The sequence below is a fragment of the Microchirus variegatus genome, assembly GCF_963457635.1.
Source record: "Microchirus variegatus genome assembly, chromosome: 2".
NCBI lineage: Eukaryota > Metazoa > Chordata > Actinopteri > Pleuronectiformes > Soleidae > Microchirus > Microchirus variegatus.
In genome coordinates this window covers 6,684,978-6,712,779 of record NC_139803.1, presented here as the reverse complement: position 1 = coordinate 6,712,779, position 27,802 = coordinate 6,684,978, and the positions used below count along the sequence as shown (strand labels likewise).

Sequence of the window (27,802 nt, the reverse complement as noted above, 5' to 3'; positions counted from 1 at the left end):
ATGTTCATGTTACGCCTGAGAGTGACATGAAAAATGCATGCAAACCTGCACTCAGTCCCGCTGTGTCTCACTCTCTCTCACACACTCACTCTGCGCTACAGCTTTTTGCGTCACGCCCCGAGGCCGTGCAAGGCTCAACTTGACTCGACCGTCCGTTCATCCATAAACGTGCACATTAGACGGCAGAGTCCAGACAGAGCATCCGAGTCAATTTGACACCAAGCTGTCCACTTTCTTCAGCCGTACGATGTTTGACATCTGGCTGGCCGGTCTCAATGAACCAGGGAGGACGGCGATCACGATGAGGACGTACACGAGCAGAAATTAGTGCTGCGCATGAAGCGTTTCCATGACGACTGACCGGAAAAAGACGCACATGTTGTCATGTTTTCGTGCTGCGACACCGGAGTCCAGGCATCGTTTACCGGTTAGCTGCGTGGTCATGGTCACGGGCCGCTGTTGCATAGCCACTGTTAGCAGCGAGACGCCATGTTTCTACCGGAGCCTGTATAGACAAACCCGAGAGATCAAATCAAGCGTCGCTTTACATGTAGCGGAAGTCCCGCCTCCACTCTCTCCGCTTCGTCTGCCACGGCCGCGGTAGCTCACCCTCTCCCTCGCCAGCTTCTGACAGCTCTACCGCGGCCACGAAGAGCTGTCCCTCGTCCTCGTCCTCTCCCTCTCATTGTCTGAATAAATACTAGAACCTGCTGACACAGAGAAAGATGACGAGGACGACATTTGACCGGCTGAGGATACCGTAGCACTCAGGGAAGGGAGGGGGTGAGCAGAGGAGCAGTTTGTTGTTGTAAATTTCAGCCTCTCCTCTAGATGTCACTATAAACTACTTTCTTCACCTTTAACGAAAAGAGCAGCGCTACAAATAACCAGCGTACCTGTGTACAGCGTATGTGTGCCTCTGTTTTTAAAGTTTAGTGTTACTTTAGAGACTCATTTTAACAATCCGGAGTCACATAAACATGACGTGACGCGCGTCTTTCTACGGATCGCGTTAACGCACCCAGCACTAGCAGAAATACATATGTGCAACAAAATGTGTAGAAAAAACATGTATTAATGTCCACTGTAGCTGCTGTTGTGTCTCAAGCGAATAACCTTTCCTCAGATCTCGTGTCAGAATACTTAAATACAGAATACAAAAATACTTTTTTTTCCCACTAACAAGTGCATCTCTGTGTGACTGCAAAGCAAACACCGGGCAGGTCTGTGAGTAAAGAGTCAATGATTCACAATCAAGAGGAGCTCACAGGCCTCGAGCATGAAAGGACGGTGAAAAAAAGAAAAAAAAAAGGGATGGATGGATGGGATGTTGTGCGAGGCTCAAGGGTATTCTGGTAAATGGGTCAGGAGTTTGGCCTTAAAAAACAAACTAAGTGTGTGGCTCACTGACAGGAGACCTGTTTGAAGAGGAAGTTGGATTTACCCTTGTCACTGACAAATTGATATACGCCGCACAGTGTATAAGATGAATGGAAGAACAGCTGTGTGTCTGACAACACGTGCAGTTTTGTGCGCTGAAAAGTGAGCAGTGCAATTTACTTCCTGCTCTTTAATGCCAACACTTAAGAAAAAAACAAAAAACAGATGCATGATAGATGTCTCTCTCTGATTTCCCTGTGCTTCTTTGCAGTCAAACCGACGGTGATTCACACGGACATGTTTGTCAACAGCATCGGACCAGTAAATGCCATCAATATGGTAAGTATTTGATGCTAATGTGTCATTGTTGTTATTGATTTCCATGCAAAATCATATATATATATATATATATACATCCCGGGTAGGTCTTTGGCCTTCCTCCAGCGCTGGTTCGGGGTGAACGTATAAAGACCTTGAGCACCTCCTGTCTCTGGAACAGGCCGAGTCAGCGTCTTGCTCAAGCACACTTTCGTGGACCAAAGGCTTGCTGTCATGAAAAGCAGGTCTATCTAATCACTGTGCTGCTCCACTGCTCTCGTTGTGTAGCAGCACAATACAGGCGTCAATCACCTGCCTAACCACCACACAGTGGCTTTCGGAGCGTATTCTTTTTTTCTGTGGTGCATCTCATTAATCCGACTTCCATCAGCCAGCCAGCGTCTATTTATTTTCAGTCAGAGAAGTGAATAACAGCGACGCAGTAGTGTTGCCTTAACACGTGAGCCAGATATCAAAGTAGCATAATATTTGCAAATTGCTTGTGTACGCTGGCAAATCTGAAGATGTTCTCACTTTGTACTTGGCAAGACTTGCATCAGCTACAATCTGAGGTGTCACTTGTTCAAGGTCTTTGCAGGTTTTTTTTATTTTTTTCTCTTGCAATGCAACAATTTGTGGATTTGGTTTTGATTTGTTTTTAGCCTTATTGATCGTCTCTTTGTGCTGATATGGATTGACAAGACCTAAAAACTATTGCAGGCACATAATATACAAAATACTACACAAAATACATACTGTGCATGCAGGAAATATCAGTATTATGTGTTTTAAAAGAACATCTGCATATTTCTATAACTAAAATAATCAGCTGCTGGTTTCCAGTCTTCTCTACGTTGCTGTTTAATTACCTCTGTAATGTCATAAATAACACTAAACCAGCTGCAATGGCATACTAAGCTGTGATACTGCAGCACAGTGACTAAAATAGAGCAGCACTGGTTGTCTGATGGTGGCTGTCGGGGGGGAGGGAGGGGGGAATGAGAGAGAATAATAAATCGCGGGGAGTCTCAAAAAACTCACATCAGCATTGTTTTATGTGTCATTGTGTTTTCTGTTGCACGTCCTTATACTGAGAGAGAAGCCACTTTTCTTGGGATGATTCTGCAGCAGAGCAGTGTTGTATGTGGTGATGGTGGTGGTGGGGGTGGGGGTTCTATTTCACTTTGCTGAAACTCCTACTCTCAATGACAAAGCACGAGTCGCAGGGAAGTGAAAAGAGAAGCGACAGCGGGACGAGGGGCAGTTCTGCCGACGTGAAAGGTCGACTGATTGCCTCGCATTCACGTTTTTGACGTTTCTAAATTATCCATTAGAAATCTTTGAGATAAATCCTAACCTATGTGAGTGTGAAGGGAGGGGGAGGGAAAGGAGAGAGAGAGCATGATGATGAGAAAGATTAAGGTGTGAAGAAGAAGAAAGGGAATTATAAATTTGGTGCTTTTATAGCAACGAGAGATGAGCAGTTCTCGCTCTCACACATAGATGTTTATGTATATATGTATAGAGAGAGAGAAGAGAATGCTGTTTATATCACTCTCTGAGCCCCAGATAAAGATCAATCCAATCTCTCAAAGTGTAAATCTGTCCTTTGTTGAGGGGGAAAAAAAATGTGATGCTGAAACGATGGCAGTGTTGCCGGGTGAAAATGTTGTTTTTAAATCTCATTTTCTATTCTTTGGCGTGGATTTGGAGTTTAGTGTTGGGCTAAGCTTTGTCAGAAAGTTAATGCCTTTATGCCCTCTTGCTCACAAATCCCCCATTTTTTTTCCTTCTCTCCCCTGCTATTCTTCACTTTGAACCATTGGAGCTCAGCTCTTCAACATACAAAGTAAATAAGAAGAAGGAAAAACTATCTCTGCCTCTCCTCTCCATCCCTCCTCGTCCAGATGTGACGAGTGCTCTCAGCTCCTCAGCTCCGTCTATGTCTTTGTCGCGGACAATGTGATTTTCAGCCCTCATTCAAAGGATTCACACGATTCAAAGGGTTTTATTGTCATGTGCAAAAACTAACTACGCAATCAGGAATAAGAATAGAATATATCATAGTAAAAGTAAAGGATAAAAATACTATATATATATACAGTATGTTGAGTTGGGAGAGGGGAGAGGCAGTGGTTGTTAAGTCGTCTTATGGCATAGGGGGTAGAAGCAGTCTTTCATCCCTCATATGAATGTTCTAACATCAAAGCATCAGGCTACAAGGTTTTGATAATACTTGAGCCAAACAATGGGATTTGTGAAAAAACACCATTTTGTCTCTTTAACAGTAGCTTCATTTTGCTCAAGTATTACATGAGAGAAAGAAGGAGGAAGTGGAGGAAAGCTTTCTGGAGCTCATATTCTCACAGTTGAAAGCTAAGTTAGTGACAGTGGCGGTTACAAACAATACTGCAAGCAGGCTTTTTCCCTGACAAGACTTTATTCCAGAGTGTTAAAAGCATTAAAGCGGTGTTTTATCCGTCTTTAGGAATACACCATCGACATCTTTTTCGCCCAGACCTGGTACGACAGAAGGTTGAAGTTCAACAGCACCATGAAGGTGCTGCGCCTCAACAGCAACATGGTCGGGAAGATCTGGATCCCGGACACGTTCTTCCGCAACTCGAAGAAGGCGGACGCTCACTGGATCACCACGCCCAACCGCATGCTCCGAATCTGGAACGACGGTCGAATACTCTACACTCTGAGGTGATAATACGACTCGATTGGTGTTATTGAAATTCATGGGTCATTTAAAAGGAGGATCCCATTATTTTTTATACAAATCTGATATATTTAGAAATCACAGTCCATCACGTACCATACCACAGAAGGCATTTCAGCCATTTAGGGCCTCTCTACACACTGTAAATGATTCATGATCCTGATTATCCTGAATAGGCCCTGGGCGATTTCAAATTTCGGGCATTTTAAATTTGACATTAATTAGCATGCAGGAAATCTGTCTCGCCGAATGAGGCTGGAAGTTGTTGTGCGAGAAGGGAACACTCGAGCTACATTGCCCAGAGCTGGGGGGGTTTTTTTGTCTGAAATATGTTGTTTCAGACAGACCATATTATTTGTTTAATTATTTTCTTTCATATTCGTTAAGCAGGCTGTGTCTGCAGCCCCGCCTTCCCCTTATTCTAAATATTATACCACTTAGAATCAATGCTTTATTGTCTAATGTCCCAGTCTTGCCTAAAGATGATCACAGTCAATTATCTGATGAGATGGAAGAAAACGATGTGATCCGTTTGCACAAACTGTAATGAGAAATATGTGACGTGTTAATCAGGAGGGTTGATTAAAGGGAAATATTTATCATGGTTTGTATTCCGTCTTAAAGAGTACGGACATTTAAACAGACGCCCCCATACATCACCATGTGATAATAAGAGAGAAAGTGAACTCTTCAGGACTCAATCGTGCCGTGATGGATGTTCTCCCCGCGCCGCACACTACACCTCCACTTCATTAATTTGTTAAGAGGAACTCTGATTGTAACCGTTGGTTAATGAGGATGACCGCTGCGATGCGGAGGACAATGATACATGACAATAGCGAGCACATGGGTGGGTAAAGTCGTTTGAGGTCATTCTCTCATTATGGCGAAGTTTAATGACTTTGCCCACGAAGGCGCTCGACTGTGAACGGAGGAGACAGATGTGTTGCCGTGAAAAACATCAATTTAGTTCAGTGAAATTTTTTAATTAATGACGCCTGGTGTTAATAGCAGATAAGTCGAGGTCTGTGGTGTGAAGGACTGATTTGTAAAATGTGTGTTAGCATGAGGCCTGGCCAATAATTCAATAAAAACATACAGAATCATCTCCATTTATAATGTAACAGGTTTTATATCATGATTTGAGGGGAAACACATGGCATTTACAGCTTTCTTTAACTCAGTCAGTCTGGCATTTATTGTGGTAATTGTCGATATTGCATCATCCAGCCCTAATGCATATAAAATTTTTATTTTCTGTTTAAACAATAGCAAATTGAGTCACTGGATCCAAATACTGTCTTTTGTCTGCAGGTTGACCATTGACGCCGAGTGCCAGCTTAAATTGAACAACTTCCCTATGGATGAGCATTCGTGTCCCCTGGAGTTTTCAAGCTGTAAGTCTGGCCGTGTGCTGACACCCCACTGTCACACACACACACACACACACACACACACACACACACACGCAGGTTTGCACAGCTATTCTTCTCAGGACTCTGCCTTCTCAGCCTTAAACTTAACAATACCCTCAGAAACGAGGTTCTGCCTCATTAGGACCAACTTTTGGAAGCTATGACAAGATCAGCGTTAACATGCACACACACACATGCACATTGAACAATAATGCAACATGCCAAACCAAGGATTTATGGTATGTTATGTTCAACACATTGATGCACAATGTTTGCATGTATTTACCCTAGAGAACACACTGTGCTCTATACTTTAAAAATGCTGTATCAGTCTTAAAAATCACGTTAGAAAACAACAGCAACATAAAAATGTTGCACCATTCATCCAGTCATAGCATGCACTGCACTATGCAGTAAAGGCATTTAATAATACATGTCTCATTACCAGCTCAATCGCAGCTAAAGAGAATGATTGATTTCCCCAACACTCTGTCAATACTGTTTGAAAAAGACGTTTCAAAAAGTAACGCCAGTCCAAATGAGTCGGTTCCTATGTGTGAGCACTGGATGAGGATGGGGGGGGGGGGTTGCTAACGTTATGCTAATGAGGCTGTGATGGATCTACAGAGAGATTCACCATGGGATATACTCGAGAGAAAGAGAGAGAATGCTTACTAAACAGCTCCAGATCAACAAGAAAGATAACGCGGGGGGCATAGCAGGCCTAAAAATGGAACAGAGGCATTCATTTAAATTTTATGAAAGCCATGGATGTTTTTCCCAACTTTAAAAATCACTTCATGTGCAGAACATGAGCCTGATCTGAGAAGAAGAAGAAGCCGACAGGGCAGTGATACACAGCGCTGTGTTCCTCCGCAGTGGTTTTGGTTCAGCTGGAGAATTACTTATATATATATATATATAGGTAATGTCTAGTTTGCTCAGGCTCATTTGGAAACCTTTAATTACTGTTTTGACTTACACAAGTCGTTCCAAAGTGAATTCCTAACACTGAGCTCCAGCAGCATTACCGCTTCCCAAAAAGACACTAAAAGAATAATTTGTCCGCGGTGCATTGGCAGAGAGGGAGCAGACTTCAGTCTTCCTGGCAGGGCAGTAATGTGGCAAACAGGCAGATCCTTTTTCCGTCCTTTGCTCCTGCGAGGTCCGGCATTATCGGATGTCTGAGAGCACTTACGCCATAAAGGCCTTTTTAAATCTGCACAGAGGAAAAGTTTGCGTGCATTATTCAAGCCACTCCCTTGTCGTCTGTGCACACTGCTGCACCGCTAAAGTGAAGATGACACTTGGGTGAAATGTCGAGAGAGAGAGAGTTGGCTGAAGATTTAACACCTGGACTGGGGGACATTTAGTGAGGTCCAGTCACAGGATGAGGGTCAGGAAGGAAGCCATTACTACATGCAAGTTGCTGATGCTTTATAATAACATGCTTTAGACATTTGACAACAAACATGATTTGCTTTTGGTCATGTAAGTGTATTAAAGGTCACATAGAGTGGTCCTGTTGCACATATATGTTAGTTATGGAGGTCTACTTACATACATTAACTTGTTTTTATGGTCAAAAACCTCCTAGTTGCTGTAAACGAGCCGATAGAAATCCTCTTTTCTGATGCTGTTTCCCAGTCGTGAGATTTCAGACTCAACTCTCTCACCCAGAAGACAGAGTCTTGTGATTGGCCAGTACCCGGAAGTGACATATTCAGCACACCCGCTCTCAGAAGCACAGCTCCCCCCTCTGGAGCGGTGGATGCACTGCTACTCAATATCAAAACATTGTTTTAACAGTGTTTAAAAATAGCTTCTTCACGACTCCCCGCCGCAGTCCCTTTTATGACTTTGACCCGGAGTCAGACCCAGAGTCAGAAGACACTGTCGCTCGTGAAACACCTCCATAACTGACGTTATTCTTCTTCTGCGGTTCAATGTACGCAACCGGATGTGCCCGGACTAGTGCCCGGCGCAGGACAACTGCTGTTCAGGAGAACCGGTGTTTACGTAACCGGACCGGGTTTTTTTAGAGATCTCGCTGAGCCCGAGATTACAATAAAACACAGCGTTCTCAGCAGTGGCTGAACTGTTTGTTTTGAACCTTCAGGGCTTCTTAAACAAGGTAAGGATGCAGATACGCACTAAAAAACAGCGTTAATTGGAACTTCCGGTCTAGGTCCGCTTAAACATTTAAAAGTACTATTGTGCTTCTTATAAACAGATAATCAACTCTTAAAGTAATGGATATATCCACAGATGTCAGTCAGGGTTGTCATTTTTACTTAAATCAGCCAAGTTTTAGCCATATTGTCAAATATGTACTGTGATGTATTTACATTTCAATACTTGACATGCAATAAGCCAGCGAAGCCCAGCTTCAACTGTTCTCTCTGGGACGACACAGAATAGTTTTCTTTCACCGAAGTGAGCTTGACGGCGATCGTCAAAACCGTCACTTCCAGAGAAGCTCGTCTTCTCTCTGAGTCGATGAACAGTGTTTTTGATTGACAGCATTGCAGAAAGAAACACAACAATAATTTCAGAGCCTTTTTCTGCCTCAGTCCTGTGTGGATTTTGTGGAAGGAAAGTGTGTTGACAAACAGCTGGTGGTTGTGTGTTATTTGTCTGCATACACTGTAAATAAAAACGCTATTATAGCAAACGCCACTGCTACCAAGTCTATCCAAGTCATAGTCATATTTCATGAGTTGATATATTAGATTCAATACTTTCTCCATCCAATTACTGGTCACTGACGTGTTTTAAATCCATGAAAGTTAGCATTTTCTCCTCTGCCAAGATGAGCCGTTCACCTGAGAGGTGGTCACAAATAAAAAGGCCATACTGCAATATGATGTCAACTTTCATTAAATGTCACAACGCCGCCATGAGGTGCCATATATAGACAGCCTGCTGACTGTAGGGACGTCGCCGAGCAGCGTCTGCACAATAATTTGCTGCACGGCTTCAATCGACTGTTGATATGGCATTTTTTTAAGGAGTTTGGCAGTCTTTGTCTACAGACCACTGAGCCCTGCATTGAATAGTCGGTGTATAGTGAAGTTTCAGGGTTGCTTTTTTTAAAGAAATTCTAAAAAGTTCAAAAGTTTGGGGTCACCTATACAATTTCTTTTTGCGTTTTCCATTAAAAGTCGCACTTTTGTTGATCAAAAGAGTTGCACAATGAATAGAAAATATAGTCTAGACATAGACAGCGTCATTGCACAAAGGTTTTCAAGGGTTTTCTAATCATCCAATAGCCTTCTAATGCTATTAGCAAACACAATGTATTATTAGAACACTGGAAATGGGCCTCTATACACCTGTGTACATATTCCATTAAAAACCAGACGTTTGCTAGAATAGTCGTTTACCACATGAACAATGTAAAGAGTGTATTTTTGATTCGTTTAATGTTATATTCATTGAGGAAAAAGTGATTTTCCTTCAAAAATAATAAGGAAATACTTAATTTCTAAGTGTACACATTACTGTGAAATGAAACACACTATGTTTTCCACCATTTTACAGCATATTTACACAAGTCAAGTCTGAGGATTTTGTGCTGAACGTGATATTTTAGTACAGTAGTCTTTGCACCAAGCCTCTTTCCTTAGAGTTTTAAGCTGAGCCCCCCCATGCCAAACACACGCTCTGCTCTCTTGTTTAGACGGCTACCCCAGGGAGGAGATTGTGTACAAGTGGAAAAGGAGCTCAGTGGAGGTCGGCGACATTCGCTCCTGGAGGCTCTATCAGTTCTCCTTTGTGGGTCTGAGGAACACGTCTGAGGTTGTCAGGACTGTCTCAGGTAAGAAATCAATCTCCCCTGTCCTCGTTTCTGCTCTGAACTGAATTGCAATCAGTATTCAGTCACTGAACACATCTGTCATTGTTAGCAGTTAAAAAAACTTGATTTGTCATTGCAATTATAGCGATAATAGTATTTAACATCACGTTTTAGTCCATTATCAGCTTCAAACGTTGTTCTAATTTGAATATAAAAGCCTCAAACACAATATAAAACCTTTTCAAAGCCTTTATTTTAGAAAAAGGAGAAAAAAAACACTCTTCTTCTCGATTAAAACTTTGAATTGTTGACCTACATTCCTCTTCCCTCATTCATCTGTTATACCTGAGTAAACTGTGCTTTGTGGCACATGAAAGCAAGGGCGCATGAATTTAAATAACGCTGCACCTGTTACATAACAAGAAAAGAGAGGAGAGGTGTGCTGCACGCCTTCCTCTACGCTTTATAATATTACAATAGTTGACAGTAGATCCCTAACAACACCACAAAGTATGCATCTTCTTCTTTTTTAGTTTCAACTAAATTCTGCTGAGTATTTATTTGTTGTGGTTGCAGTTGGATGTTGTTTTGGCTGCGCTCCAGTCCACTTTACACTGGAAGGCGAAAGTGAAGTCACTGTATTGGACAGTGTGGCAGTAGTAGTCATTTTTCTTTCTCTCTACAGTAATGCATGGTTTCTCGGACTAAATGATGACACAATAATACTAGTTTGGTGTGTGTATGATGTGTTTTTGTTTACTTTATTAGTTCCATTTCATAGCAGGGGAACTAAACAGTGCAATATTGTACCTTGTAGTGTTTACACTGAGGTCGTAAGAGCCGTTTGCATAATCTTGTGATTTAAAATGACGGAAAACAAAAGTGTGATAAATCCCAATGAATGAAAACAATATGTTTTAACAATGTGAGTTTGTGGTATTTAACAGAAATTATTCATTTGCTTTGTTTTAAATGCATTATTGTCGATCCCTTACTCTTTAGTGGTGACTGACCGTGTAATTTCACATTTTTTAAACACACACTCAACACAGAAAGCAGCACATTGCTAATGTGCGTGCTGTATGTGGGCATCACAAGACCAGAATGCTTAGTCTGGGTCAGCGCGAGGTGATTGAAACAAATAAAATCTGCCTGTGATTGTTCAGGTTTTTTGGTTTTTACATGAAAAACATTTCTCAAGTGACAACATGAAAAGGCTATTATTATGTGTGGGAGGATTAGCTGCAGTGAAGAATTTGCAGTGTCCTGTGACTCTGTGTTCTGGTTTATTTCCACAAACCCGTGGCCATCTGCTCTCTTGTCAGAACGGGAACCTTGACTGTGTCTGTGCGAGAGAGACCTCTCGTCTCATTTTGCAGTCAGTTTGAGGTATTTGTGCGTCAAGGTTTATGAACACAACATCTGTGAGGAGAATCACTCAGTTAGTTCTTGATATGCTGGATCATTGGCAGCTCCTTTTTATGCATTTTCAGTCTAAGTTACAGTTGTAGTGGGTGAGTTGATATAATGATTATAAATCAACTTTTAAAGCTACTGATATTGTTTTTTGGGTTTTTTTTGTGTTAAATTCAGTAATTTCATGTGTAGAATAACATGCTAGATGATGAATATTGGGTTAAACAAATGTTGGGTTTACATTTGTTTGTGCTCGTTTCCCCATTCATATTTACACATTTAAAGTGCCTTGAGATTATGTATGTTCTGGTATTTGGCACTATGAATATAAATCTGGTATAATTTTAATGAAATATGTTTTTTTTAAATATATAGGGTAATGATCTTTTGATTGGGTTCAGGATTTTATTTCTCAAGACACCCGGAGACAAAAGAGGCAACTTTATTTGTATAGCACATTTCATACACAATGCATTTTAATGCACTTTACAGAATAATAACCAAAATACAAAGAAGGTTAAAAAAAAAAATCCAATTACAATTGTTAATTAAAAAAAATTATGGAAATTAAAAACTAGGTCTGAGGCACTTCCTGTAGAAGGCTATTTAAAGCACGGAATATTAATTTTTTTGGAGTGTGTGTGTGTGTTGTTTAATAACTAAACACTGCATCACTTTGATTCATTATAAGTGTATTTAATGCGACTTGTAGATGGGCAGTGAGTCGTTTTGTGCGTGACTGGTGGCCAGTGTGGATTTTAAAATGAATGTGATAAAGATTTATGTCCTATTTTGTGTCAGAACCTTTGTACGGTAATCCAATCGGATGGAAATAAATAAATAAATAGTTATAGCAAATGCCTTAAATGGTGGTGAAATGGGTCAGGTAAGGCTACAGTGCCATATTATGGTATAGACCATGGAGACAGACAGACAGACAGACAGACAGGTGAACTGGCCTGATTTTTACAGACAATGATCATGATGATAGCAAATAGCCAGAGGAACAGATACTAGACCATTCTATCTGACAAACCACAAAGAATCAAATGAAGATTGAACTTAGTACCTGTGTTCGCTTTCTCTTTTTTATTAAGGATGATAAAAACTGAAGAATTACACAACAACTGAGTGATTTTAGAATGACAGAGGTTGGGGGATATGCCATCTGCTGCTATGATGCTGTTGAGTTTCAGCTTCTTTTTTTTCTTTTTTTTTTTTTTTTTACAAAGGCCATGTCGGTCTTTATTTAGTTTTTTTTTTTTTTTCATTTTCCCCCCTCAGCCAGTGTCCAAAGGATTAGTCTCTCGACATGTCACTTTACATCAGAGCTGCCTCTGCCGCCTGAAAGCCTATACCTGGATTTAAAAACACAGACACGAGCCTTTGGAAGGACAACAAGTGTACAAAGTAGAAAAGAAACTAAAAGAGATGAAAAGAGATGCAACCAAGATGCACTACTACATAAACAGCTGATGTCGCTAAGTTAAACCACGGGGTAAAGTTTGATGACGAGCACCGTGTCGTCTCAACAACAAACAGGATGATGATATGGTGCAAACATGTTTGAGTAAACGATAGAAATGAGTACAAAGTATTAAATTAATGCAACATATTCCTCAGTTTCTGAAAAGCAGTATTAATGTTAAGCATTAGCAGCAGCAGAGGGGCATATGTTCAAAAGTGGGAAGAGGTAAACGCTAGTATTTACATTAACCATCAAATACGATTAGAGGACTCTCTCTCCATCTTCTCAGCACATGAGTGAAATCAATAAGTTCCTTAGTTAGACAAACATACAGAAGATCAGTGGCATTTTCCCCTAGATTCAGCAGTGGATTATGCTCTTGAACCAGCTGCATACTCTGATGTGTGTTTGCCTTTGTTATAATGACCCTGCGTCCATAATTAATGTTAATGCTCCTGTGTGTCCATTGGCTCGCATGTATGCACATTTCAGCGATTGCTGGCCGGATGCAAGCCTGTTGTGTGTTTTTGTTTTCTTTTTATTATGCATTGAAAGCTATTCTTAGAGTGACCTTCCAAAAGCTGTGGCGTGCAGCTTCTCTGTTGTCTGTGTGCGTCGGCCTGTGTGATTCACTTTGAGTGGAGGAAGCCCAGGGACACGTCAGTGGGCCCCGCTCCCCATTACAGCCAGCCACAGTTTACAGATGATTCTTTGACGGGGGAAAAGGAAGTAACCCTGAGAGAGGGGAAACAGTCAGAGAAACAAAGGAAAATCAACATTTATGGCCACAATGAACACTTTCATACATGCATACCCCAACCTGCTGCAACTGTCTCACAGTGCTGATTGATTACAATTGATAACAACTCCTATGGGAATATTGTGAGTATATGGGACACATACAGTACAGTATACGTACAGTACAAACCCACTGTGTCTAAAACTGCTCGTGTAAGCACAGCTTATCGCTGACATGCCATGGATTCCCCTTATAGCTTCCGCCCAATGCATCACTGTTTTATCTTTAGATGCCGCAGATCAGGAACTACACCATAATTGCATCCTCCGCCTCACAAACGCACGACTGAAATAGCTGCAGTTTTTTTACTGCACCATAACACTCGAAGGTACCAGAATGAGATGGAATCATTACATTATAAACGATATCGTCATAGAATAGTCAGTTTCGGACATCGTCAATAGATCCTCGAACACCATTTGTGTCTAAAGTAAAGTATTGATGACCTAGGTTTATTCATATTCCTGCTAAACACTATATTTATTATTTCAAGGGCAATTCACTTAAATCTTTGCAAAGGCAAGAGTGGCAATATAATATCTTGGCATCTATTGGTGATGCAGAGGCAGAAAATCAAAGCAAATTAAAAAGGGAGAATGTTATAAGATATAAGACAAAGATCCCAACAAAGACATGCGTGCCTACTTTAATCAAGAGAACACAGAGGGAGACGAAAACCAATAAAACCAAATGTCAATAGTTTTTTATTATTATTATTATTATTGTTATTATTGTCACTGAGACATCATATCCCTGATCCAATAAAACACCTGAGGCTCAAACATGTTGTGTGTGAAATGGTTTGATTAGTAAGATTTCATCACAAGGAAAAACCACAAACATCTAATAAAAATATAGAAATATAATCTCACTTCACACTAAAAGGAGCACAGGTGCAGAGGAGTCGAGAAAACAATAATTTTATCGCACTAATGCAGCTTTTTATGAGATAGCAATCACTTCATCTTGGTTAAAGGGGGGGAACAAAAATGACCAAAAACACTGGAACAATCCATTAGCCACGGTGTTTCTCTGTTGCTGTAATAGTTGCTTTCTCTAATCTCCACCTCCCTTCACCTCTCTCTCCCTCTCTCTCTCTCTCGCTGTAATTCTGCCTCTTGCTTCTGGGTGATAGTTGTGATGGGCAGGAGTGGGAGGAAAAATGCTCTGACTCAGCCAGAATCCGTCTTTTTTGAAGTTAAATACCAATTTACACTCCTCCCCCATCCACACACACACACACACACACACACACACACACACACACACACACGGCCTATACACCAACAATATTCACATCTCGAAGTGCCTGCTCCATCCTCTCCACACTTCCCTTCTTCCCTGCTCACTTTCGCAAAAAGAGATGATTTTTATTGGGCGCTCCTGTGGCCTACTTATTACACATTCACCCTCACCACCGCCACCGCCATTCTCGCTTTTAGTCGACCGTATACATAATTTACACCTGAAAACAATGAGTGAGGAGGATAGGCCATAGGAGAAGTAAAAATAAGGCTCTCTCGTTCCTTCCTGAGCCAAAATCTGCCTTTAAAAAATGTGAGACAGTCCATGTATGTTCTTTTTTGGAAAAAGTACGATGCACACAAGAACGAGAAGCTCTCGGAGAGCGCAGACCTCCGCCAAGGCAGCTCAGCCCCCCCACAAAATAGCGATAAATATTGTGATGGCGTCTACGGATCACAACCAAAATTTAATCACTTGTTCCTGGTCCCATTGCGGACATTTCCTGAAAATGTCATCCAAATCCGTCTGCGACTTTTAGAGTTATGTTGCTAACAGACAGACAAACACCGGCGAAAACATATACATCCTGACGGAGGTCAATTATCTGTCAGTGATTGAAGGTAAGGGGAGGCAGCTCCACTAACTGTCCTGTCACCCCTTCATTCTGCGTCTATTTTAAGCCGCCATACATTTTCACAGCACAGCAGCAGTTTCAAACCAAGCTTGAGAGCAACAAAAATAGTACATTATTAGTACAAATATGCAGACTATAAAATGAAAGCACAAGATAAAGATGTAAATAAAACAGGTTGCTGTTCAGTAAGCACAGATTGAGGTCAGGAGGCAGAAGGAGGCAGGTTTAAACTGATGCTGTTTTTGGAGCCGCAAAACTGTAAAGTCTAAGACTAATATTGATGCATTTATTTTTAAGATTTTGCTGTAAATGTCATATCACTATGGTGTAAACGCCCACACACACTTAAGACAACAACACATTCCATGATAGTGATGATGATGTGCTGTAAATTCACTCAGCCTTTAAGCTTTTTTTAATAAGTACGACATATTCTGTAATTTGATTTTGAGAGTTTTTAATTGGATGATTGGACTGATATGACCGCTCCTGCTCGTACCACCGTTAACTTTTCATTTATTCATGTTACTATCACTGCAGAAATTCCTCCAATATGAGCTCATACCACCAGGGGGTGGACATCTTTTTTTTCTTCTTCATTATTACAGAGCAGAAATTGTAATAACGGCCTGTTTATGATCAGTATTAAATCTACACGGAGGGAGTTGATCCAGTGAGACCTTTCAGAGAGAGAGAGAGAGACATAATGAGAGAGTGGTAACCTTACAGCTATTTCCAACAGCTCATATTGAGTACATGCTTTGATGTACACATACACACATTTAACATCTGTCTTCTTGGTTCCCTGTTTCAAAGGACTGCAGATTTAGACGCTAAAAGCGGCTCAAAGTTGAAGCCACTCTGCTGAGCAAATAAAATCACATTTCTAGGGCCTGGATATCTTTCTCAATCAGCGTCTTGGCCCCATGTAGTAATTATGCAAACCAGGGGTTTTAAAGTAATCGGCCATAAGAAATAAGGAGAGAGGAGAACGTCACATGTCTGCTTGTTTATTTCATGGGTTAGGGTTTGGCTTTTCCACGACACGGTACTGGCACAACTCGACTCTGGTATCCTCTTGCGAGGTTCCAAGGGAGCTGAGCAGATACTGTACATGACTGCCGTCCACTGATGGAAGAGTCATGCAGCAGTACATCCGGCGCAAGAATGAAACCAAACAATCCGGTCATGCAGGAAGTACAGAACGATTCTCTAAACAAATCTTTTTTAATGAACTGAGTTTAATAATTCAGTTAAATACAATTCAATAGTCACTAATTAGCAGCAGTTTCATGCAGCCGCGCTACGATGACTTACTATAGTAATGGAAAACCTTACCAAACTGTTTAGAGTCGTGCTGTGCCGTGCCGTGTCGAGGCGTGCTGGGACTGTATAGTGGAAAAGCGCCATATGATGACATGCTATTGTGCGTCACCTAAATTCTAGGAAGAACACTAACTCGGATAAATGTTTTCTTTCCGTGTAAAAACTCTAAATAATGCACGCTGTGCTTGTTATGCTAACACATGATGATGTCACAGATACGATAATGTATCCGAGGTTTATCGCAGCCGAGTTGAGCAAAGGTGAAATTCAATTCCCAGTTCCCATCTAATCTGGCTTTATTTTACTAAGAGGTTTAACCTGCATTAATGCAAACGTGTACCTTTAAATGAAAGTGTGCATGAATCTCTATGAGGAGGAGGAGGTGGTGTTAATCTTCACGCTGGGCAGCCGGAATTACAGTATGAACAAATGTGCTTAGAAGACAACCTGCCTTCAAAACATGTCTTTTTTTAAAGTAAATTACCCTTAAGTAAAGCTTGTAGGGTATATGACACTTGAAAGAAAACACAAATCCCCATCTGCACGATGGGCATAAATCAGTGTTGAATATGATTAGTTTGATTTTTAAAGCTTAAAAACCTGAACTTGTTATAACTCAAAGCTGTTGGCAATAAAATGGGCACTGATTGTCTTGGCTAATACAGTGTTCAGTGCACCATTGTAACATGTAGACCTGTCCTCTAAAGTGATATTTAGATGAATTATCACTTATGATAAGTCAATAAAAACAGTTGACAGTACAGTGTTTATATTATACTGTGGTCATTCCTCAATCGAGCAGGATCTGCGATGATAAATCGTTACTGCAGTGGTGTAAGTCATCATTTATCAGTGCCTTTAGTGCTGCTGAAGCTAAATCTTGGCCTGGTGGATGCGGCAAGATGTTACCGAGACATTTATATACATAATCTCTCGTCTTTTTAAGGCTCACGTTGTATATTTTATGCACTAATTAACAATAGAGAGATAATCTGGAAAGCAGTCTTGTGTCATTTTCTGTCACGGCCACAAATAATCTCTAATTCTCTCTCCCCAAATGAGCTCTCTGTGTTGTAAAATGTTGTTCATCTGTCCCCTTTAAAGCACAAATGGAGCAAAAAAGGCAATTCATCTGTGTTGTGGCTGTCTATTGTGGGTCAGACCGGTTACCTGGCCACAATAATGAGAACAAATAAGAGAATAAAGAGGTGGAGATGGTAAGAAAGGAGAGAGAAAGTTTAATTTTCAGGTAACAAGTGTGAATAGCCATTTTCAGACATGGTAAATTTTTACTTTTTAGTTACACTGTCATGGCAGCATCATCCCGACCTGTCATAAATTCTATAAACAGCCTTGCTCTCAATAATTTGAGCGCTATTACTGCATTTGAGGGAGGGATAATCATCTGCCCCTGCCACAGTAAACACAAGGTTAAACCACAATCAAACAGTGCAGCCGTCTGTCTTGCATACAATGACAAAACCTCTTTTTTTCCCGCTGTGATATCATCTCGCTGCCAGAACCCGTTGACGCAAAAATGCAAAAATAACGAGTTAATCGCTCACACATCGCCCCTAGTGTTTCCGTGACACAGAAAACGGTGAGTTAACATCGTCTGTGAGTTTACTGTTGACCCCCAGGAAGCAGCCATGGCATAACCGCGGTCATTAGCAAAGCTCCTGTCTTTCTCACCAACACAATGGCATGCACAATAGCATCCGCTGTCACCTCTGATATATATGACTGGTGACAGCGGAGGAGCTCAGTGCGACAGCCTGTCAGCCGCTTCACGATGTGTCTGCCTCGTCTCCGTTCGCTGGATGGCCCGCATGTGCCTCAGGTCTCTTCTGCCCATCTATATCCACACCAATTTACAGCCTGGCTGCCGACAGAATGATATTCTCAACTGACATTCTTTTCTTTTTTTTCCTTGTGGTCAGCAATCCTGATTTACCATGTTTCATTCCTGTGAAAGTCCCCCCGTGGCTGCTCTGCAATAATGTAAGGCCACTAAAGGGTCAACGTTCATCCTCATAGGTTCTATACTGATCAAATACAGAATGTCTCCATTTCCTTTTACTAAAACATGGATTATATTCTCTTCCACCTTGACATGAGGCTCACGTTTGAATGTCTGTGTTGGGGCGTGTCGTCTCTGTGGATGATAACAACAAAGCAACTCAGGTTTCTGATGAATGATCGTCGCCCGTCAGGTTTTTATTGCTTTCCATAGATAACATCTGCTCACAGTAAATCGCTGAAATGTGTGGTCCTAATAAAAGTACTTCAAACCCTATCTTCATCCAAACACTTCTGAGCTACTTGATGCAAAGAGTTGAGCTTCCACGCAGTCAGAGAAACAGACCGCCATGATCACAATGCAATCATGGCGGTCTACTTTTTTGGATTTAAATAATAATAATAATAATAATAATAATAATCAACAGCCTCATCAGAGCTCTGTGCTCTGATTGTGTTCTCGTTACTGCACAATCCAACACTGATTCGTGAGTTGATTACTATTCCAGAGCCAAGTAGGGACCGAAACGCGATCTCTAAGCGTCACGTTACAGCAGCTTCTTTGTGGTTTTATTGTTGATCCACACAAGGAAATGTTCCACCTTAAAAAGGGTAACGAGTCTTGGGGGGGGGAAAAAGAGCCGTGTTTACGCCCTGTGAGGATTGAGTGTGAACACGCACATCTGCCTGTGTTTGACAGATGGGGTGCTCTGGATAAGGTTAATCTGAATTCTGCCATTAAGAGGTGTGTGCAGGCGGGACCTTCTTAAAGGCTCTTGTACAAAACATAAACAGGGACCTTTCAAACCACACAAAAGTGTGCAAAAGCATCCCCTCTTTGCCTTTGCAGCACCTCAAAATGTCTTAAGTCTTAAACTGATCTAAAAGCAACACAAATCAAGATCAACTTTCTTTAAAACCCTAATTAAATCAACAACAATAACGAGACAAGAGGAAAATATCCATTTGGTTGTGTAGCGTATGTTTGAGGGTTTAAAAACAAGGCATTGTGTGAAGTGAAGGGACACACAGGCCAAAATTAACAGATAAAACTAGAAGCACTCGGAGTACCATCAGATTAACCTGAGTGATGGCGAGGCCACACGCTGTACGACATCTAACCTAATTCCTAATTGTGTTGGGACTCCTGAAACATTGAACTGCTTGCATCCCCGTGTACCGTAACATCTTGAACTCTCAGCCAAAACACTTAAGCGGAGCTGGAAACTGAAACCGTTTTGTTTTGAGGAGCGAAAACCAGGAAGTCGTTAAAGCGAGCGCACATTACGACGGACCTGTAATGATCAGGGTGGTCTGATACTGATACATCAGCCCTCGCCAGGACGGAGGGCATCGGTCGATAACAGCTCCTCAAATTGTCTTCCTGGCAAGTGCGATGGCGTCTAATGAAACTGGCGCAGAGACCAAAAGAGGAGTAAAGACGGCAGAGCGGCCAAACCTCGGCCCCTGTGGTGGAAAGCCCATTATCATTAAGAGTCTGAGTAAATATGAGGAAGGCGTTGTGCTGCTGACCAAGCTGGAATAAGTGTATGAAGCGGCAGTTTCTCAGCTGTCAGGGGTCTCCGTTTTGGGCCCCTGCTAATGTAATGTTAATAAAAACAAAATAGTGGGCCTGAGAAGTCCCTCAGAGCAGCGTTCACGTGTCTGCTGCACTCCTACAAACACAGAGGCGGCAGCGCTGTAATATCCCGCGCACCTGCCCGCGTCAGCAGAAACACACACACGCGTGTGCGGTTATATGAACAGTTCTGCTCGGGTTTTATTTAATAACGCTATGAATGGCTGGAATAAATCACACAAAGACCTGAGCCACGCGCGCGAGGACTCAATCACACAAAGAGCATATGTTCGTAGACATTATAAAACACACTGGCGGTGTAATCTCCTTCACATTCATCTCTAATTTACACGGAAACACACAGATGTTGTCGCTGGTTCTCCAGTACATCGTGTGTGCGTCGGAGGCTGTGTTGTGTTGTGCCGTGTGACCTTCCTCATGAGGGAAACTACGAGCCAGCTGTTCATTCTCCAGCTGCAGAGACTTTCTCTCACACACACACATGCTGTACATTCATGGTAGGTTTGCAAACCTGCAGGTTACAACCACGGTGAGCGGCCCGGGGGCGAGGTTTCTGACACCGCTAACAGTCTGACATAAATCAATTATCTGACAGCAGACTCGTTAATAAAGCGCTGTTTAAAATCTGTGACATTGGCAGACGGATACGTGGTCGACGGCTAAAGAAGAAGCCAACTATTGGCAACCTTTACTGCTCTGTCAGGCTGATACTGGAGTGTGTGTGTGTGTGTGTGTGTGTGTGTGTGTGTGTGTGTGTGTGTGTGTGTGTGTGTGTGTGTGTGTGTGTGTGTGTGTGTGTGTGTGTGTGTGTGTGTGTGTGTGTGTGTGTGTGTGTGTGTGTGTGTGTGTGTGTGTGTGTGTGTGTGTGTGTGTGTGTGTGTGTGTGTGTGTGTGTGTGTGTGTGTGTGTGTGTGTGTGTGTGTGTGTGTGTGTGTGTGTGTGTGTGTGTGTGTGTGTGTGTGTGTGTGTGTGTGTGTGTGTGTGTGTGTGTGTGTGTGTGTGTGTGTGTGTGTGTGTGTGTGTGTGTGTGTGTGTGTGTGTGTGTGTGTGTGTGTGTGTGTGTGTGTGTGTGTGTGTGTGTGAGGGGTTTTAGGCAATGTGTGTGTTCATGTTTAGTCTGCATTTAAAACAAGCCGGGCCACATGGTCTCTCCTGTCAGGGTCAGGTCTGACCTCAGCCTCCGTACACTTAACATCTGCTGGGGTCAGACAGAGCATGAATGGCTCATCATCAGCTGGATTCTGCGCTACGAGCAGCAGACGAATGCGATGCTAGCTCTCGGAATCCCTGAGCCTCCCTTTTTCAGATATGGCAACGCCGCGGGCTAAAATGCTGTGAAGACTTTTGGTTCCACACCATTACGTGCTGATCAATTTGTGATTAAAGAGCTTTTTTTTTTTGCCGCAATGAAAGCCTTCTTTTATCCTCACAGATAATGTGAGAGATGTTAGGACTGTGGACACTCGATACTAATCACTCTGCTGTTTCAATTTGTGAATTAAAATGAAGACGTCCAGTTGATCCCTCACTGTCTTCTTTTCTTCTTCCTCTTCAGGAGACTACGTGGTGCTCACCGTCTTCTTCGACCTGAGCAGGAGAATGGGTTACTTCACCATCCAGACGTACATCCCGTGCACCCTGATCGTCGTCCTCTCCTGGGTCTCCTTCTGGATCAACAAGGACGCAGTGCCAGCCCGGACCTCGTTAGGTACAAATAAATCAAAGATTTTGATCGTTTAGTTTCTCGACGTATTCCAAACACAAACATGGTGCAGTTCAGTCAGCGAGGTTAATTAGATATTCTGTCCTCAGTGTATGCTGTGACCCACTGGTGGTGACACACCACCCCATTCTGAATTCAAGCTTCCTTTCTCATGCCATTCTCTTCCTTCTCTATCGTTTACAATCCTTCCTCCTCCCACCATCCCTTTCCCCCCGTGGACATCTTTGGAATAATAGTTCATCTTGATGAGAGGAGCCCGTGCTGGCACATATGTTTCCATGCATGCTCTAATGAGGCATTAATTATGCAGTGCACGACGAGGATGCAGAGATGCAGCTTCAGCACAATAATAATAATAATAACAACACAGGTGGCCAGAAGTGCGGATTTCAAAGAAATTTGTCAGCTTTTGAACTCGCCCCTGGCGTCCGTCGGACAGCCTCAAAAGTTCACCCGCGATGTAGCTACATGCAGAATACTTAGTCAGCTCTCCTTCTGGATCCTCCAGGCTTTAAATCCTGACCTCGGGTCTATGTGATGTGATCATTAGCGAGCATAACTGAATGTAAAGCAATCGCCGCGGGCGGACGCAGTCGTACGTCTGTCATTAATCTCTCTAAAAATAGGCTTGTTGTGTTTCCGTGCGCTTCTGCCGCTCAATATTTGGTGTCTCAAAATAATAACGCCATTAATTTGCGGCTGGAAAAATTGAACCGACAGTCAAACATCCTAATTTCCCTTCGTGAAAAATGATGTGGGCGGTCGCCGCAGCCGAGGTGGTTAGAAAGCAGATTAATGTGGATGACATTTTACTTCATCCATCAATACCAACCAGAAATATATCAATTCACGCACAATGCCGTGCTGTTAACTTTGTGTTTGAGCTCACGTTAAGTATGAACAGTCATCATCCTCGACAAAGGAGTCAGAGGTTGTTGTTTGCTTGGTTTGTTTGTGTACGTTGAGGACTTTCGGTAATCTGTTGTTTCTCTGATGCCCAATAACACATTTGCTCATCATCAAACATCACTCCCACCCCCGTCTGCATCATCATCGTTAGAGTGAGTGCGAGTGGAGAGGTGACCAGATGGTGTATACGGGCGAGCAGTGTGTCAGTGTGGTGGTCAATGGCTTTTGAACCTGCAGACTATGTGGATCAAGGGGACAGTGAAACAGCTGCTGCTCGCTCTCCCTCCTCATGGCCTGCAATTAAACAACCGGCAATAATCCTCTTTTTATACGCCGTATAATACATGTCAGTCATAAAACTATACGGTGTACTGTATTGTTGTATTTTCAGTTGGCAGTGCAGCATGTTCCTGGCTTTAAAACATGTTTTTTTTTTGCATTAAAACATGAATAAATGTGTGAGCACTCTCCTTTTGTTTTAATACCATAACCAGGCATCACCACCGTGCTCACCATGACCACGCTGAGTACCATCGCCAGGAAGTCCCTCCCTAAAGTCTCGTACGTGACAGCCATGGACCTGTTCGTCTCCGTCTGCTTCATCTTCGTCTTCGCCGCGCTCATAGAGTACGGCACGCTGCACTACTTTGTCAGCAACAGGAAGCCGAGCGCCAAAAAGGACAAGAAGAAGAAAAATCCGGTGAGCTTTCTTTTTGAAACCCCTTTTTATTATTATTACTATCATTATCCCCGTCAAATATCAAACCACAGAGCCACAAAGATTTAGAGTTTTACTGTGCTCACAATATCCCTTATTCAGGTCAAAGGTCACATTGCCTCCCACTCACACTCTCACTACATTGTACTGTAGTGGGATAAAGCCTTTGGAAAACATCTATACACCGCTTAGCATCGCAAAGGGAGCAGCGTACTCGGCGCAAAACGACTCAAACGACTCCGTAAACAAGGCGTGCAGCTTCAAACCTTTTCCCCTAATCCATCACACATCTGTTCCTGTTGTAATTTAGACCCACGTCACATGATCCCCGAAGAGAGAGATCATGGCATCCCAGTGGAAAGTCTCTCGCCAAATTATACACAGTATAGGAGCGCTAAGCTAAATGCTTTTTACCACTTACAGCAAAGAATAGCACATCATATCTTTGTTTTTTTGTTTTTTATTATTAATCACATACAGTGAGTTATAAACAAAAATGTACACAATAGAACCACACACACAGGAAAACCTTCTATTTTTAAGAATTTATTTCTGTATAATCAAAAAAAAACTGCAGTACATTTTTCATATATAAAGATTGAAGGTAGCTGAACTATCTCTGAAGCCGCATCTTGATTTTGGACCCGGTTTCACAAGACTTGGAAGATCTTAAATATCTTAAACCTGTGGGTATACTGCGCCTGGGTGAACGGGGAGCATTGAAGTGGAACTTTAGTGGGGTGGGAGGTGGTGAAGTGAAGTGGGGCGCTCCAGTTTCAGCCTCTAAAAGCTCAGGGTGGTGCACCACACACGGTCCAAGTGTCCCGTGGACGAATGAATGAATAATGAAGTGGAGGAAGGTGTGATGCCAGTTGATGCCGTCTCAGAGGAGCTTCTCTGCAGGAAGGAGGAAGTAAAAGGAGGTCTTTGAGTGGAAATCTTTTATATATATATATATGGAAATAAGAAAGTGAGTTTTATGCAGCACCGCAGTATTTATCACACATATGGGAAATGTCAAAGGTGCTTAATGCTTCCATTATGACCCAAAATCTACTCTGTACGATATTTATTTCCCTGACCATACATACATACGTATATCCCACCATGCATCTCACCCCATGTTTGTCTCTCTACAGTATACTTTGTCTCTCTCTGTGTCCAGTTAAAAGTACAATACTTGTAATTCTTACACATTATCCTGTTGTGTGTGTGTTTATTTTGTTTCCCCTTTTATGGATGTTTATTTTCTCTGTTTACATGTATTCTTTGTGTTATTTCTTTGTTGTTGTTGTTTTGTTACTCTCTTTCAATTCCACATATTCTTTGTTTCCTGTCTGGACAAAAGCTCCTGCGGCTCTTTTCCTCAAAGGTATATTGCCTGTGTCTGAACTGAACTGCATGTGTCTGCTGCACTTTGGCTCCTCGAGCCTCCAGCACCTCACTGCTTTGTCTCTGCCTGTTCTCCAGCAGATGCACCTCTTACGCTCTCTCTATCTATCTATTATCTCTTTATCCTGTACCTGCATTCTTACTGTACTCCTCCTCAGTAACGCAATAGGGTATCAGAGATAACAGTAAACAACAACAAAAAAAAGGGGGGGGGGGGAGGGGGCACTCTGCAGTGCACAGTGCGGAGGCAGCCAGCCAGACGTACAGTACTTATGCAGTTTTTGAAATTCAAATCAGCGTCCCACACATCCCCTGTCCAGAGGAATGTGACACTCTGGCTCCCTCTGTCCTGTTTCACTCTGTTGTCGTCGTCGTCGTTGTTGTTGTCGTAACCACAGTGAACTAGCCGCTGTTGCAATAGCTCTCCCTCCTCTTCCTCTTCCCTCTCCCCTCTCTCTCTCTCCTGCCAGTAAATCTTTACCTGTGTGTTTTTGTTGGGCTTTCTCAACCTGACGCTTTCTGCCGAGTCAGCAGAGCCTTAACGGACTGAAACAGACAACCCCGCTGCTGCACTGTGCTAAGTCTAATTAGAGTTGGAGGTCCGTCTTCGGAGGATTAGCAACATGCTAATCCGTAAACGTCGAAAAAGTGGGGTAGAGGAGCGGTGCAAAGGTCTAAATTTAACTCCACACATGAGTCAGGACGAGACAATCTGCTTAGCGTGGGTGAGGGTCCACACAGCAATAACACACTTTTAAGGTCAGGCGAGAGTAAACACTTATTATTAAGTATTCAGCCACCAATTGATCCTCCAGTAATGATTCCACAGCAGTGTCCCCACATTGAGAGGGTTGTCTACTTTCAGCCGGTTAAAGTTGCCAGTGCCACTGTGTCGTCTGTGTTTCTGTTTCTTTTTCTTATGGTTTTTCTCTGCTAACACTGACCCAGCCACAGCGGAGCAGGACGGCTGTCAGTGATCCTTCTGCTTCAGCTTCCACCAACGCAAAACCCTTTGAGAACCGAGTCATAACCTGCTCGGCTAATAATCTCTATTAACAACAACATATGCCGAGTCTGTGACTGAGCACAAACAATGCTGAGAGTTAACCTGTGCGTCGCTCTGTTTGTGGTTATGTTTGGTTTTCAAAGGGACGGCAGGTCGAGATGACGAGATGTAGGGAATGAAAAGTCTGACTTCAAAAGTGTCTGAAGCTTGTTTGAAGATGCATGCTTAGAGCATATAAGGATATGTTTGAATTAAAGCTGCAATGAGGTACATTTTGCAGCCAGCATGCCCATTGTAGACGTATTAAAATGACGTAAATCTGATATTCGTATCAGACGCACGTGATCATGAGAGCTCTGTTTCCTTTGAAATGAAGAGCTTGACACTTTCAGCAAGGTCAAAGGAAGCTCCCTTTTCTACAAAAAGAGAAGGGGCTGACGGGGTGGAGGTGCGTTTAATCTGCCCAAACAGCCAGAATTCCAATTTGTGGAAAGGTGACGTGGCATTTTTGAGATAAAAAAGTTGATGAAAACTGTCCGTATGAATGCTAATTGTCTCCTTACAGAATGACAGGGCCACACACACACGCGCGCTGATGTCACCGTCCTATTTTAGGAGTCTTCACAATTGAAAGGCACATGGCCTGCAGTGGTGAACGCAGTTTGAAAAGGAGGTTTATTTCCGTCCATTCGCTGACAGAACAAGTGGGCTGAAGAAATACTGAGCTGTGAGCTACATACTGTATCTGCCAACACATACTGAGCTTAGCTGTAGCATACCGCTTACATCATACATCTCAGTCAAATTGAAAGAAATTCTGACAATATTTTTAAAATTGCCCTGAGAGGAAAAAAAAAAAAATGGCATCTGTTTGCTCCAGTATTTTTAACAGCTTTGCAAAGCACTGGCTTTATATAACCGTCCTAAAAGTATCAGCTGCGGCCCAAATGTGCAATTTGCAGCATGCTTTACACGGCCGCTGACCCTCTGTGACTGCACACATCACTAATTACAGCCACAGTGCGCTTGTTCAGGGGTCTATTTGTATTTCCTTGACATTAAGAGTGTGAATTGGCCAACGTCGGACGTGCAAATTACATTTCGCCCGACTAATGTCGGATAATGAAACGGCAGCGAGGACAGCGGGCGGCTCAAATGAGGTCCCCTGCCGCGTCGGTGATGTCTTGATGATGGCGCTCTGGAGGGGGAGGGGGGGGGGGGGCAAAAACGCTGATGGGCTAACTGTGTGGTTTTGTCCTGTTTAAAAAAAAAAAAAAAGCAGACACCTACAGTAGACATCCGTCCACGTTCGGCCACGGCGATTCAAATGAACAACGCCACGCACATGCAGGAGCGGGACGAGGAGTACGGCTACGAGTGCCTGGACGGGAAGGACTGCACCAGCTTCTTCTGCTGTTTCGAGGACTGCCGCTCCGGGGCCTGGCGGCATGGCCGGTTGCACATTCGCATCGCCAAAATTGACTCGTACGCGCGCATCTTCTTCCCCACCGCGTTTGGTCTCTTCAACCTGGTCTACTGGGTGTCCTATCTCTATCTCTAAGCCCAGTTTTTCCGTGTGTGTGTGTGTGTGTGTCCAAGCCTTATCATACACGTCATTGTACTCCACATAACGCTCTGTGCCAGCAAAGGACATCTTTCTGAGGAGGTGGGAAAACACCCTCTGAAACACACCAGAGACTTTCATTCCAAGTCTTTTGTTGTTTTTCCTTTAACTCTCTGGTTTTTAATCTCTTCACGTTTCCATGATTATATCCGACAACTTTAACAGACATTGCAAATGTTGTAGCATTACACTTTACTGGCATGGAGAGAGGATTTGCAGATGTGTATTTAAAGAAAAAAAAACAAAAAAAAACATTGATTGTGTGAGCAATTAACGAACAAGTGTG

The 27,802-nt window shown here is 42.6% G+C and overlaps 1 protein-coding gene across 5 annotated transcripts; it reads left to right on the top strand.

Annotated features, from left to right (window-relative positions):
- Positions 1-1,662: 1,662 nt before the first annotated feature.
- gabrg2 (gamma-aminobutyric acid type A receptor subunit gamma2) lies at positions 1,663-27,453 on the top strand (the record flags this gene model as incomplete). 5 transcript variants are annotated; one of them, XM_083910075.1, is made up of 8 exons in its annotated part: positions 1,663-1,719; positions 4,187-4,407; positions 5,738-5,820; positions 9,521-9,658; positions 21,703-21,852; positions 23,271-23,476; positions 24,843-24,866; positions 27,175-27,453. In XM_083910075.1, 8 exons carry the CDS (start codon positions 1,678-1,680, stop codon positions 27,451-27,453), a joined length of 1,143 nt encoding a protein of 380 aa, XP_083766201.1. The 5 variants fall into 5 exon arrangements, with proteins under 5 accessions (XP_083766201.1, XP_083766198.1, XP_083766202.1 ...); XM_083910072.1 differs by having other exon boundaries at positions 21,700-21,852; XM_083910076.1 differs by lacking the exon at positions 24,843-24,866.
- Positions 27,454-27,802: the final 349 nt, after the last annotated feature.